The 15,559-nt window shown below is 42.0% G+C and overlaps 1 protein-coding gene and 1 long non-coding RNA gene across 4 annotated transcripts in view; one reads left to right on the top strand and one right to left on the bottom strand.

Annotated features, from left to right (window-relative positions):
* Positions 1-2,270: 2,270 nt before the first annotated feature.
* On the bottom strand, positions 2,271-6,472 carry LOC149970722 (uncharacterized). 2 transcript variants are annotated; one of them, XR_016492834.1, is made up of 3 exons: positions 5,209-5,337; positions 2,712-2,781; positions 2,271-2,386 (listed from the first exon to the last, which is right to left on the bottom strand). It is a non-coding gene; the product is annotated as an uncharacterized LOC149970722 (long non-coding RNA). The 2 variants fall into 2 exon arrangements; XR_016492833.1 differs by lacking the exon at positions 2,271-2,386 and having other exon boundaries at positions 2,446-2,781; positions 5,209-6,472.
* Positions 5,796-15,559, top strand: part of LOC110508552 (CDK5 and ABL1 enzyme substrate 1) — a 33,818-nt gene continuing 24,054 nt past the window's right edge. The window contains exon 1 of one of the 2 annotated variants that reach the window (XM_021589137.3): positions 5,796-6,498. In XM_021589137.3, coding sequence (XP_021444812.2) covers positions 5,936-6,498 — 563 coding nt within the window. In that variant the 5' untranslated portion in view covers positions 5,796-5,935. The remainder of the gene's footprint in view (positions 6,499-15,559) is intronic. The other variant, XM_021589136.3, reaches the window with a different exon arrangement.

Here is a 15,559-nt window from a genome sequence, read left to right as displayed (position 1 = left end):
AAGAGCACTATTTTGTATTGGTGTATAACTGCAGTATTGTGATATTGGCATATTTAGTCTAAAAATTTCCTAACCTGACTACTAAATCAGACTAAACCATGTAAAGCAGACAGATGGCGCAAATGTTGCAGAAATGCAGAATTTCATATTTTGGAAATAGTGCAGGTTCCATTCGAGGGGCCAGGGTTCTGGTCTAGAGCACTGTTTCAACTGCTCCTACAGTGTTGCTTCGGTACTGCAGTTTAACTGACGCCCGGCCCAAAAAGACAACTTCCATAGACGGCAACCATAGAGAAGTCAGATTTGAAAATTCCTAATGACACTTTCGTCATCACCTTTGTGCACAAAACATCCATTGAATTATTCAAATAACGGTTGCTGAGGCCAATGTTTTCCCCGTCACTCACAGCCGAAGATATTATCATTTTATTTTCATCCAATGTCTTCTTTCTGTGAGCACTGAGCGCTAGTGCGCATGTGATGTTGGTCCATGTAAACGGATGCAACCGAAGATTATGTATATACTGACCAGATGTCCCTTCACCTTAATAATGGAAGTCGTTGTCCACAAAGCGGCACGGCGGGCTGTCTTGCTCCCACCTATCCTTTCTCTGGCTTGGTGGATACATCTCATTATTGTAATCATTTTTTAATATTGTATAAGGGTTGTTGACGTCAACCGCCTGTATTCAATGGAGAGAGATTCGATGCTACTAGCCTGTCATGAATATGCATAGCCATCTCGAGACAACTCCGATACTGTGTTTTTTCTAAAAGTTGCAGGGGTCTCACGGGTCCTACTTATATCAGTACACTCGTAACAACTTAAGTATTACGACACTATTCGATCAAATAAACCTCTCATTGACCTTCATACAAAAACTCATTGCTAGGTGGGCGAAGCAATGACACAAGCCCAATATACCCATAGAGAAGGATAGAGGCCTCTAGTGGCCAAAAGTCTTATAGCAGGGGCAGCGCCATTGAGGGATTCCACCATTTTAAAGTAGTCAACTGGGTGACCATGCTGTCGCAGAAGCTATAATGGCAAAGATATATAGATCAGTCCTCTATATTTCTCTGTTTGCTCAAAAAATGCGCAGCCCACTTATTTTCAATATCAAGGTCTGTTGTTTTACAGATTCAATGTAGGTATTTTAGAGGTTTCCATGCAGTAAATGTTCAATATTTATGCTTTGAAGTCTTGGTAGCCTAGGGGATTAGGGTAGAATGTATAGGTTATTTAACCAATTACTTCCACAATATGACACCAACGCATACTATACTTTCCCCCAAAAAAAGGTTTCAGTGAAACCTTTCCCGTCTTTGCCTTCAAGTTTTCTATCTTTGCTTACGTTACCCCGACCTTTGCTTTCGCTAAATATTTTTATAACTAACCCAATACAGACCACAGGCTGTCATTTCCAATGGGAGCAAATTAATCATAGTGGGCAGAACAAGCAAAGAGGTGGACCGAGCCAATCACCAGCTATCGAGAGCCTGTTGGGGCATTCTAGCCTGCATTTCCGTTAGGGAATGCCTACTCGGTGACGTGCATATGTGCAACGACTCAATACGCGCTATGCTTTCCTTATCAATGCTCCTTTTTTTCAATTACTTTGGCAAGGGTAAAGTCTACAAAATGTTGTCCACTCTGTTCGCAACATATTCTAGTTTTGGAAACAGAAAATTGTATTTAGATCAAATGTTTAAAATCGCTATGAAAATTTGCAGAATGTTAGCCTAACGCTATATCGCTCCATCTTCTCCTACTTCCGGCCACTGGGCTTCCTCTCACCATCATATTTGGTAGTGAATGGAAACGCCAACCACATGCTTCACATTTATACATCTTGTAAAATATCTGTCTCGCTGTTCTGTATGTGCTTTCGCTACCTTTTTTTTTTTGCTGTTGCAAAGTTTTGGCACATTCATTCCACGGGGTTAAGAGGGAGCCTAAAATGTTGAGTCTCTATTGGTCATCCGGTTTTTGAGTGACTGGTCAGCCTCACCCAATGATCCAGTTTGTTTACATCCTAGCTGCTCACCTCCTTGCTTATTCTGACCATTATCATTAATTTGCTCCCATTGAAAACGACAGGCTGTCGTCTATCTTGGGTTAGTTATACAAATCTTTGATATGACTGTGGTACTTTTGCTAGATAGCTGCAACATAAAAAACTATTTTTCTAAACACATCAATCCATGCTTAAATGGCCAGTAACAATAGATCCAAATAATGTGTATTTGTCAAATATGAATAGACAGAATAGATGGACATAACATTCTTTGAGCTAGTCATTGGGGAGACAGTTGACAAAACTGTTACTTGCCTCAATGCTGTTAAAGCTGCATTATTGTGTACAGTTTTCCTTGTTAATGTTGACTGGAAAATCAGAAGCATAAAGCAGATAAGTGTTGGTTAATTGTGTATGGACATGGCAATTAACTATCAATTATTTTATTAAGGATATACCCATTATTGTACATTTTGATACAGGTAATAGTTATTATTGTCCTTAGATGAAACACTGGTGTTCAAGAAACAGATTACAACTTCCACAAAAAGTGTTCAACTCGTTTTCCTTGATAAATGGTTTCCAACATATGATTGGCAGAACTTCACTAAAGAGCAAGAACATTTCTGTATTGTAACTGTATAAGTCTGCCCTACTCTTTCTCATCGGTACAGTTAGAAATATTAGCAGTACTGTTGGGAATGAAGTGATATTCCTCCTTGGCTTCTCTCAGCTATGGAGACAGGTCATCAGCCACAACCGCCTGTGGAATAAATGAGCACAAATTATGCAAAGAGGTTAACATGAATAGAAACCTAACACTGTTAGGGGGGGGGGGGGGGGGGGGACTACAATAAGAATATAATTCCATTTAAACTCTACTGTAAACACTACCATGCCGTAGAGTAGCACATAAAATCGGAATATTGCTGTAGGCTTCAGCTACAGGGCTAGACATAGAGGTGGTTGAGAGAGCACACGAGGGCTACGTCCCACTTCTCTACCCTTCTCCTGAAGTCTGCACTTGCACACACCTCGTCATGGATTTAAAAGCATAGGATAGGTGTGTAAGCATTAGCAGGATGGAGTTTCCAGCATGACTAAATCCTTGCAAGAAAAGTGTGCAAGTGCAGGGTGGAGAATCGGGATGTAACGGATACAGTCACATGACTTTTAGGTTAAATCCATATTGGTACTGCCTCCGGGGAGAATCAGTGCAAAGTAATGACTTGCATCCATAATGTAGATATTCTCTACCTCTAGGCTTCCAACCTCCACCACCTACCTATCCAAGTAGTAGTAGTAGACCTACCTAATATAGGATACCTACTTGTGTCAGGCTCCCGAGTGGCGCAGCGGTCTAAGGCACTGCATCTCAGTGCTAAATCAAAATCGAATTTTATTGGCCACATACACGTTTAGCATTTTATTGGTCACGTACACATGTCATTGCGAGTGTGGCGAAACGCTTGTGCTTCTAGTTCCGACAGTGCAGCAATATCTAACAATTCTACAACAACTACCTAAGAAACACAAATCTAAGGAATAAGAATATATATATATATATAAAAATAAACTCAGCAAAAAAAAGAAACATCCCTTTTTCAGGACCCTGTCCTTCAAAAGATAATTAGTAAAAATGCAAATAACTTCACAGATCTTCATTGTAAACGGTTTAAACACGGTTCCCATGCTTGTTCAACCATAAACAATTAATGAACATGCACCTGTGGAACGGTGGTTAAGACACTAACAGCTTACAGACGGTAGGCAATTAAGGTCACAGTTATGAAGACTTAGAAAACTAAAGAGGCCTTTCTACCGACTCTGAAAAACACCAAAAGAAAGATGCCCAGGGTCCCTGCTCATCTGCGTGAACGTGCCTTAGGCATGCTGCAAGGAGGCATGAGGACTGCAGATCTGGCCAGGGAAAATTGCAATGTTTGTACTGTGAGAAACCTAACACGGAACCCAAACCTGCTTCGTCATCGTGCATACATTTATTTTGTCCTCCCCACACCAAACGCGATCACATACGCAAGTTAAAATATCAAAACAAACTCTGAACCAATTACATTAATTTGGGGACAGGTCGAAAAGCATTAAACTTTTATGGAAAACAACCTCTGCTGTTTCCTGAAGTCCACGATAATCTCCTTTGTTTTGTTGACGTCGAGGTTGTTTTCCTGACACCACACTCCGAGGGCCCTCACCTCCTCCCTATAGGCTGTCTCGTCAGTGTTGGTGATCAAGCCTACTACTGTTGTGTCGTCTGCAAACTTGATGATCGAATTGGAGGCGTGCATGGCCATACAGTCATGGGTGAACAGGGAGTACAGGAGGGGGCTGAGCACGCGCCCTTGTGGGGCCCCAGTGTTGAGAGCTTTGTTAAGAGCCGCGACGCTCGGTTTGAATACTAACACGCATTACTTGTGGTACGGATTTGGAAGCATTAGGACCTTATCTTTCATATCGGCAATAAATTGTAAAAAATAAACTAAAGGTTAAATTGATCCACACTTTTCTAGGGTTAGGGTTTTCACGCTGCTATATTTCCATGTTACAGGCTTGTTTACTGAAAACAGACAGAGTGGTAGCTAATTAGCTATCTGTGTCTCCAAACACCGGTTTGTAAACAGAAGACAGACGTCACAAACACGTTGTCACTTAAAAATACTGTCTCCTGCAACTGTTAAAACCGGTAAAAGCAGTGTACACCAGAGGAGGCTGGTGGGAGAAGCAATAGGAGGATGGGGGCTCATTGTAATGAAGGGAATTATGTTTGACTCGATTCGAGCCATTAGAATGAGCCCTTCCTCCTCTGTGTGTATTTTGTATTTGTGAAATTATTTTGATGTGATATTATGAAAGTAGAGGGATTTATGTTTCTAGAACCGTACCACAATTGAGAATCGATTCATGTTTAGATGGAGTATTTGGCCGTTTGGGCTTCCAGAGCCAATTCGCCTTTTAAACAGAAAAAGTCCTTGGACTAGTAGGAATGAATGGTAGGTTCCTTTAGCCCGTTATTATGCTAGAAAGGGGTTAGTAGTGCCCTTGTTCTCGAATAGCCACATACTGTACCTCTAGAGTAACTTCAGAGTATGTTCAGTGCATCATATCTTGCTAGCTATCGATGATATAAATTATATAACCATGCTAATTTAACTACCTAAAAAAAGACACTTACCTAGGATGTTTCCCGATGTCCTTCTTGTCGTACATTTTACCCTGTCTAGCTATCTAGTAGCCACTGAGACCTTTTTTATCCAAAATGTAAAAGTTAAATAAGGATGATAATCAAGGATGACCTGTCATTCCAAAACCAGTTGACCAATAGAGACGCATCTTCTACGCTTCCCTTTAAACCTCCCAAAAAGGCAGCTATAACGAAGGGCGGGCAGGGTAACGTAACCAAATAAAGAACATATTGCAGACAAAGAGGGAAGCGTTTCTTTGCAATCATTGAAAATGTTTAAATGAAAAAAAAAAAAATCCGCATTCATTTACAATGTATTTGTTCTTGCCTTTCAAAAGGATTTCCTTGCTATGTTATTTATTCGACCTCAACACTTGTGGGTTAATGTTTTGCTTTCAGTATAATTTTTGTTTGCACAAGTTAAGAATTTAATTCACGAATTCAAAAGGTTTGTTTGATATTAAAAAGGCACAAAAGTAATTCCATAGAAGAGGGGAGGAAAAAAACCTTTCATACGTATCCCTGAAAGCTTATTGGTCCAAATTGTCTGCTGCCACAATTCACAATACTGCACACACGTGACCATCCTGTGTTTAGTCAGTGTAACGCTTGCACTTAAAAGACAAGCATTTGCTAACTACATAAGCACTCTTTACACACTTTTAATGTCATCTTGACAAAACCGCTGCTCGCAGCTTCGTATAGCTGAAAGCGGACCATGGCGGCTGCCATGAGCAGCAACACATCCACGCTTCAGATCAAGTATTCCAGTATCGAGCATACGCGGAAACGCATAGACCCTCGGAGGAGACAAGCCGCGCTGTCTTTTCTCAGTAACATTTCTTTGGATGGTCGACCCGTGCAAGATGATGCCGACAATCAGATCGAAGAGGATAATTCAATTGAGGCCAGGACTAGACAGAGCCTGGTTTCCACAGCAGAGCGCCCGCTGTACGCGGTTGGCAGTGGCGCTGCGGTAGCAACCTCCACCGCCGCCCAGGCGCTCGCTATTGCAAACCAGGCTCTGATTGCTAACACCCGAGCCAGTTTTGGGATTGGTCCCACCGCTGCAGCTCCAGCATGTACAGATCCGGAAGGGGATGCTTTCGGTCCTTCGATTTTCAGTTCGTCCTTCTCTGTAGTACCAGCCGCGACTAGAAGCAGGCTCCAGACCTACACTCAGGGAGTCGTGCCTGCTGCCCACCCTAGGCAGGCTTCCCAGGTCTGCTGTCTAGAGGGAGGACAGATCGCCAACTCGGGACTGGAACTGCAGAGATCAAGGTAACTGTAGATCTCTGCATCATGTAGCGTTAGTGTTTACATTCATTGAGTTGTGAAGGAGTTTACACTGACTGTTATGTATATCAATGTTGCCTATGTTGGGTAGACTACTGGCACAGAAGCCCACACAGGCAGTGTTTACACTGCACTCTCACAAATTAGGCATTATGTCGTATGCGACAATATTGCAACCCAGTAGTCAACACTACACTACAGGCTACAGTATTGCAACAGGTAAGTGTTATCTTGATGAAGGTCTTTGTTGAGTGAAGCCAAGAAACGTGATCCACAGATCTGGGCTGGGCTAGGCTAGGTTAACGTTTATCAACAGAGATAATTTAAACAACAGAACGGGTTCGTCCTGTCACATTTTGTAGCATGGTTGCTCAAAGGTCATCATAAGTCTTAGTCAGTGTACTGCTAAAGACATGTTAAATAAAAAGAAAGAGACAGACAGCAAAGACAAAGTGCCCTCAGATTTGTGAAACCGTATCTCCTCAATGAGCGACTTATACACTTGTGTGCCGAGATTCATTAATACACCAATACACATGCGGTGGCCCATTGATTCAAGTGGAATCAATGTTGCATATCAACCAGATGAGGTGGAAACGGTTAACCGTTGTGCCATCATTTCGATTAGCCTGCCTTAACAGTATGATGCACGTCCTTTTAAACAGAATTTGTAAAACATGTTCGGGATAGCACTGAAACCATGTGAGGTCAAACAATTAAAGGCATGTCCAGAAGGAAGAAAGGGGTGACTTTTTCTCCCCCATGCAGATTCAGTCCCACCATGACTACTTGACAGGCATGGAGATGAAGGCCTATATGGATCAAGCTGTGGCCTAGTTCCTTTCACAGACCTCATCACTTCAGACAAATGTTTCCTATCTCGAGGACTGGTAATCTACTTGCTACCTCACATGGCCAATTAAGTGAGGGCTAACTGACAATATAGCCTATTGGTTTGCACAGTACAGTATATAGAGCTAATGCTGCCCAGGTAGGCCTATTGTTAGTTCTGGATTGTTTATTCTGGAGCTGAGGGTATGGGTATTTTCTCCCCATAATCCATTGGATGTGTATATCTTTCTAAAGCGGCCCAGCACCTGCCGCCTTGCCCTCTCCTATGCGATATAAACATCCTGTAACCCAACACTCCCAAATACACCGTACCACGGATGCCTTTTATTCCATACCGTTGTTTACTCTGTAAAGTAGACCAGAGCACAGGGAAATATGAGGCTGACTCTTTCTCTCGCCACTGCAGGAGAGCTGTCAGTAACAGTTCTCTCTCGCTCGCTCTCGCCACTGCAGGAGAGCTGTCAGTAACAGTCTTCTCTTTCTCTCACTGTGTCAGAAAATGCTGTTAGATACACTACACTCTCAGGCTACTCCACGATGGAGACACTCCGCGATGGAGACACTCCGCGATGGAGACACTCCGCGATGGAGACACTCCGCGATGGAGACACTCCGCGATGGAGACACTCCGCGACGGAGACACTCCGCGTCTTGCAGCTGCCAGACTTCACAGGACAACGCATTCATGAAGCCATCGTGATGCGTTTAGTTCACCTTTTGACTTCCTCGAAGTGACATTAGTCAAACTGCCCCTGAAATCTGTCATGAGCTAATGCCATATCGTAATGGTGAAAAGTACATGTAGCGTAAATCATGCCATTTGGTAATGAATGTGTTATGAAGTTGTTATATTAACAAAGAGCTTACAAGACGGTATATGTTTTGTTAAAAATGTTTTTAAAAGCAGAATTCATGTGTTTTTATCAACCCCAACAGTGTTTTACACAAAGTTGAATTCATTAGCCTACTGCAATATATTTATCTTGAAGGTGTTATGATGATTAAAGTTTGCATAGGGGTCTTCTCATTGCATTAGTTAGCCATGCAGTGAGCCTGAGTTACAGTACCATGATTTATTAGCTAAACCCCCACAGGTTATGGAATGCGGTAAGTCGGAGAAGGAAGCCCATGTAAACTGAATTATAAGCTAACTAGGGCGACCTGTTGATAGACCCTGGCCACATTTTCCACAGGCATACCATAGACGGGAGTCCCACAGTGGCTGGTTTGTTTTCTCAGGGCAGCAGCTTGGTGGAAACGTGGCCAGGTTCAGAGAACCCTGGCTGGGAAAGGAAAGGCAGGATGCCCAGGCTTTCAGAGACGCTGCCCGGCCAGGCTCTCCTTTCTCTCGTTTTCTATCCTCCACTTCCTCTCCCAAGGGCACCAGACTAGACATTCTTTCGCTTTCATCTCTCTGTCTCTCTCTCTCTCTCTAGATAATAAACAAAAGTGGAAAAATAATAATATCCAAGTTACTGGCCCAGCGCTCTTAACCTCTAGGCTACCTGCCACCCCAATGCTCACAAAAGTTTCAAATAATATAGACATTTGAAATGTTATATTCCGGGCTATGTACAGTTTTGTAACAATGTGCAAATAGTTGAAGTATGAAAGGGAAAATAAATAGACCAATAAATATAGTTTGTATTTACAATTGTGTTTGTGCTTCATATGTCTCTCTAATAGGGTTATACATTTGCCAGGAGGTTAGGAAGTGCAGCTCAGTTTTCACCTGATCTGATTGGCACATAGCCTGCCTTCTTTCGAGAGCCAGGTCTGCCTACGGCGGCCTCTCTCAATAGTAAGGCTATGCTCCCTGAGTCTGTACATAGACTCTGTTTAAGGCCAGATAGCATTCCAGTTTGCTTTGTTTTTTGGTTCTTTTCCAATGGCAGAGTTGCAAAGAAAAAGCCATATCTCAAACTGGCCAAGAAAAATAAAAGATTAAGATGGGCAAAAGAGCACAGACACTGGACAGAGGAACTTTGCCTAGAAGGCCAGCATCCTGGAGTCGCCTCTTCACTGTTGACGTTGAGACTGGTGGGTTTTTTTCGGGTAGCTGCCAGTTGAGGACTTGTGACGCGTCTGTTTCTCGAACTAGACACTAATGTACTTGTCCTCTTGCTCACTGGGGCCTCTCACTCCTCTATCTGTTCTGCTTAGAGCCAGTTTGCGCTGTTCTGTGAAGGGAGTAGTACACAGAATTGTATGAGATCTTCAGTTTCTTGGCAATTTCTCGCATGGAATAGCCTTCATTTCTCAGAACAAGAATAGGGTGATAATTTTCTGAAGCTACTCAACTAGTCTAAAGGACAGTTGTATTGCTTCTTTAATCAGGACAACAGTTTTCAGCTGTTCTAACATAATTGCAAAAGGGTTTTCTAATGATCAATTAGCCTTTTAAAATGATAAATCTGGATTAGCTAACATAATGTGCCATTGGAACACAGGAGTGATGGTTGCTGATAATGGGTCTCTGTACGCCTATGTAGATATTCCATTAAAAATCAGCTGTTTCCAGCTACAATAGTAATTTACAACATTAACAATGTATATACTGTATTTCTGATCAATTTGATGTTATTTTAATGGACAAAAGCACATTTTCTCTTTAAAAAACAAGGACATTTCTAAGTGACCCCAAACTTTTGAACGGTAGTGTGTGTGTGTGTGTGTGTGTACAAAACATTAAGAACACCTGCTCTTTCCATGACATAGCTTCCACCTGGTCAGTCTATGATCCCTTATTGATGTCACTTGTTATATCTACTTCAATCATTGTAGATGAAGGGAAGGAGACAAGTGAAACCAGGATTTTTAAGACTTGAGACATGGATTGTATTTGTGTGCCATTCAGAGGGTAAATGGGCAAGACAAAATATTTAAGTGCCTTTGAACGGGTTATAGTAGTATGTGCCAGGTGCACCAGTTTTTCTAGAACTGCAACGTTGCTGGGTTTTTCCACGCTCAACAGTTTCCAGTGTGTATCAAGAATGGTCTACCACTCAAAGGACATCCAGCCAAGTGTGGGAAGCATTGGAGTCAACATATGTTTATTTTTTAATTAAAAAAAAGAAATTTATTTCCCCCTTCCCTCTCTCTCTCTTTTGGCCTCCAGTCCTGCTTCTGCTCCCAGCCAGCAATCCCCAGCCCCCAACCCTCAGATCAAGTGCCGAAAGATACTAGGCCAGAGCTCAGGGCTGCTTAAAACCATCCTCTTGTTCGGTGTGCCCTGGTTTGAATGCATGCAGATGATGGCTGGGTCTACATAGGCTGCAGTATTCTTAAAAAAAATTTTTTTTTTGCGGCTGGGCGCGAACCCAGGAACTCTGATGGCACAGCTGGCGCTGCAGTACAGCACCCTTAACCACTGCGCCACCCGGGAGGCCCAGGCTGCAGTATTCTACTGCTCAACCTAGACTCATAAATTAGGCTGGAATGGAAAAGGCATTGTGTAAGACACCCACTCCGTCTTGCTGCTAAAGGTGTGTCCGCCTGAGCTGTTGATCTGTTTGCACCGGTTTAAATGTAAATGTATATTTAGCGTAGTGAGCATTGTTGGCACAAAATCTATTTCATAGAAATGGTTGTTGATTGACAGTTTTTAAGGCAGTTAATTAAATTGTGCATTGCAAAGTCTCTCCATGTTTTAAACCAGTTTTTCAGAAGCCTACTATGAGGAGACTATGAAGCCAAGGGAAGCCATACTAGAGAAACCACATGCGGTATAAAAGCCATTACAATGGTCTGGTCCTTTTGCAGTTTTGTATGATTGAGTCATATCCTTTAGGTTAGGAGGTTGATTGTTCGGTGATGTCATAGCTGGCATAATCACATGTTTATGTAAGCAGCATACTTAGGCTAGTTTTCCTCTGAAACCCTTGAGACTTGAACTGTACGCAAAAGCTCCAAGCAGCTGTAGAGATTATGGTTAAAAACGCCACCGTAATCGAGACATTACTGGGGATGAGTCTTGAGACCAGCTCGTCAGAATGGATTACTCCTTAGTTCCAAAATGGATCTCTGAATACAAGTTCACTAGTTCAAGTTCCACAATGCTAGTTGCACTGTTTCTCACCCTAGACTACATGCTATTTTAAGGGATGGAGGACGAAATGGATTCAGCGTTTTTACTTTATGTTAAGCCACTGGGAAAGGGGGATACCTAGTCAGTTGTACAACTGAATGTATTCAACTGAAATGTGTGTTTCGCATTTAACCCGACTCCTCTGAATCAGGTAGGTGCGGGGGGCAACTAACCACACGGTTCTGTGTCTTGAACAATATACAGTTGGGTTTATTGGCACCCTTTTGAACACTCTCCTGGTTGAAAGAAAGTAAGATCCAACAAAAGAGTCTAGATCAGAAAGTGTAACAATAACATCCATAGTTATGGACTTGCAAACAGAAGTCTTCAAAATGTCCAATACTGTCGGTAACGTTGTAGCGTCAGGCTAAAGTTAGCTAGCTAGCTTATTGTCTTTGAGAGGGTCTGTTACTTATGCACTACTAGCTACTTAACCCCAACATTTCTCTCTATCATTATAAAGCCATAGTTATTTTGTTGGTGTGACAGTCATTTCTGAAGATGATTTATTTCACGTGATTCATTTACGTCCGCCCTCGTTTTTAAGGTCAACCCTATTAAGTGAACTGAACTCTCGTTTTAATATGGTGAGGATGTCTGGCCATTTTCTGGTGTTTTGTGGTGGGAAAATGAGCGGGTCGAGCATAACACATCAACCCTGTTACCCATAGATAGACAGGCTAACACATCAACCCTGTTACCCATAGATAGACAGGCTAACACATCAACCCTGTTACCCATAGATAGACAGGTTAGACTCTTTTTTAAAACATTTTATTAAGCATTTTTGTGAAGCATTCAATTGCGCCTCCCGGTTGCACACAACAAGCTTCCATTCCCCCTGTCACAAGGGGATTTATAGCTGATTTAAGATGAAATCATCAACCCTGTTACTTTATTTTGCACTTAAATGTCTAATGCAGACGTTTTTACCTCAGTATCCAAATAATTTCTGGGTAACAATGAATTACTTTACTGTGATTGTTTTCAATTAAAATTGTAAAAAAGAAACAAATAGCTTCTTAGCAAAGACTTTTGATAGGACTGACTGGGGAGGGGGAAACGGATCATTTGCTGTTATTGGGAAAGAGGTGATGTCACCAGGCAGGCCAAAATTCCATCCCACCACAACAGGCTAAAATTTCAGGCATTCTTTTTCAAACATCTCTTACACTAAAAGGGCATCATCATAATTTTTTACAATTTCACAGTACTATTCCACCCTCAGTGTGGAAATGTATATAAAACACAGTCAAATATTTGTGGGGACTGCACTGGGCCTTTAATAGGCACTTACTATAGTAATGTTTTTATTTAACCTCTTGATGGGAAAAATGTGTTCATACTCCCTGATTAAGGCCTTAATGCCGAAGCGAGTGAGTTTTTAAAAATCTTGGTTCCATTGAACATGCCATACAAATAAAGGCATTTGAATTAGTTATATGAGGAGTGCCTTGGTCCTCCTTTTATCTTTTGTGTTTCTTATGAAGTTGAACATCTGCTCTTTTTCACATTCTGTTCCAATTTGGTGAAATCAAATGTTATTTTGACCAAGTTACACTTTTTCAAAAGGCACCGGATTTGTGGAACGACCTATTTAATTCCACTCCGTCACCCGACAGTGGAACGGGAAGGCAATGTCCATGGCAGGCTGCCAATGGGCGTGCATGTGAAACTATTGTAATATTCTAGAGCACTACTGCGCCGTAACCTAAACAGGTTAAATATGGGTTTTATTTTTACGTTTATTGTGAAGATTGATCATTGACCTTGCTTGAAATGATTCGTTGTTAATTTGAACAGGGATTGAAAACAACCACTTGAGGCAACAAAGAGACAATTGGCAGCTCTTACTAACAGATGCCATTGTTCTTTCAACATTGAAGGAGGCTAGAATCCAAAGTAGCCTGTGCTCTACGTTGAAGCTTCTGAGTCTGACCAGACCATTGGATTCTATTGATCCAACATCCAACCTTACCCTCAGTTTAACATCCAATAGCTGGTCGCGTCTGAAGTTTTGTCTGAAGTGAATGAGTGGTCTGGTCTGTGTGTTATTGTGTCCACAGTTTACACTGGTGTGGAAACTGTCCTTTGCCAAAAACCATGTCCTGTCTGGCCTGCCGTTGCTCATCTACAGTGGCTGGATCAAAATCCTAGTGTCCCGCTGAACTGTGGAAACTAGTTTTCATGCCAGCTGGATTTTCAGAGAGCTCAGTTCCTCAGTTGTGTACCGTACGAACTGTGAAAGAAAACCTCTTAGTCAAAGGAAAACTTGTATTCTGTCCAAAAACATTAAAAAAAGGAAAGATGTCTCCGAGTTATAAGACTTTATTTGTCCTCTACTCAAAAACAGCGATGGTGTAGTAGGCCATCTGTAATTGAGTGAACCTAATCATTTGTCATGGAGTACCTGGAACCAGGCCTGTATTTGTTCAGCTGACTGCTATTGCCTAGCTGTTCGTGTTAATATGTTCTCCAGGGAGAAGGTGGAGAGACATACAAGTAACTGCCAAAATAAAGGAAACACTTGAGTAAATTATGGTTACAAAGTGTAGTGAAAGCCTATTATTTGGGCGGGAATACTTTTTTGTACATCATTGATTCTACACCTCACTTTGCTTAAGCTGGACTCAAACCCAGGTCCAGCGATTACAAGCCAACACCTTAACCGTTACACAATGTTAGGATTTTGAAAGTGATGTAGTGTACGCCCGGCATTGATGATTGCGCCTCTGACCCACTCGCATTAAACGAGCGTCAGTGACGGCATTTCATAATGCTTAGGTTCTTACGAGTACCGAAATAAGTAGAATGTGACATCCCCGCAACTTTGAGAAAAAATACTTTATATCGGAGTTGTCTCGAGATGGCTATGCATATTCATGGCATGGGGCTAAGTAGCATAGCATTTCTCTCCATTGAATACAGGCAGTTGACGTCAACAACCCTCATCGAATATTCCGAAAAGTATTAATATAATTACATGTATCCATCATTCCAAAGAAAGGATAGGCTGGAGCTAGACAGCCTGCCATGCCGCTTTGTGGACAACGACTCCCGTTGTTAGGGACGGAGAGACAAGTAATCTTATCAGTTTATCCATAATCAGAACATTTCCTAGGATTTCCTGCAGCAACACTAGTGGATAATGCTGGAAATACTGGTATACTGGTTATTTTTCTTCCACCGTGAATTTAAATCCATGGTTCATGAGATGGATTGTAATTCTTGTTTTGTCCTTTATATGTAAGGTTATGACTTAATCTAGAAAAGTCCAGATTACATTTCTCGAGCTTGTATAGGCTTAATCTCACATGTTCAGTAGGGCTGGCTGCCTACTTCTAAGACTGTCAGCTGATTATATAGGGGCGGTAGGTAGTAGAGTTTCGAGGGCCAGTAACTGAAAGGTTGCTAGATCGAATCCCCGAGCTGACAAGGTAAGAATCTGCAGTTCTGCCCCTGACCAAGGCAGTTAACCCACCGTTCCTAGGCCGTCATTGTAAATAAGAATTTGATCTTAACTGATTTGCCTAGTTCAATAAAAAAATAAATGCAGCAATAGCCTAATAGATGTGGCTCTGCCTGTTGAGTCACGCAACCCAAGTGTGAAAGAAAGGCCTGTCTGTGAGGAAACCGTTCTACATGAGAAAATGCTTTCAGAATCATCCCTTGTCTTTATCCTCTCAGTTACCGACCAAACCAGTGCCTGACTCTAGATTGTTCTAACCATTCTACATGATCTCACACAGAGGCTGCCGGTCAGAATTTCGAGCACAACAGTGGTCATTGACGACGGCAGCCAGGCAGTGTTGATGTCGGTGATTACTTGATTCAGTGACGAGAGCTCTGCTTTGTAAGAGGCAGCACAGCACACAGCTGTGGAGGTTTTAGCTATGCCTCAAATCTGACTTGGAGGCACATGAGGTCTAGTTAGTTTAGGCTACTCATTCATTCTCCAGACCGTTAAAGAACTATGAAAATGATTGTCGTTGCTGATCACTGTTGCTTTTAGATCTTCAATATTTGCGTTCAGAACAGGACCGTGTTGACGATTTCTGCAAGGTTGTCCAATACTCATATAATGGTCTTTGCTAAATTTGGTCAAAG

The sequence above is a fragment of the Oncorhynchus mykiss genome, chromosome 28 (genome assembly GCF_057628025.1).
Source record: "Oncorhynchus mykiss isolate SJ-2025 chromosome 28, ASM5762802v1, whole genome shotgun sequence".
In the NCBI taxonomy this organism is placed as follows: domain Eukaryota; kingdom Metazoa; phylum Chordata; class Actinopteri; order Salmoniformes; family Salmonidae; genus Oncorhynchus; species Oncorhynchus mykiss.
This window is presented reverse-complemented; position numbering and strand designations above follow the sequence as displayed.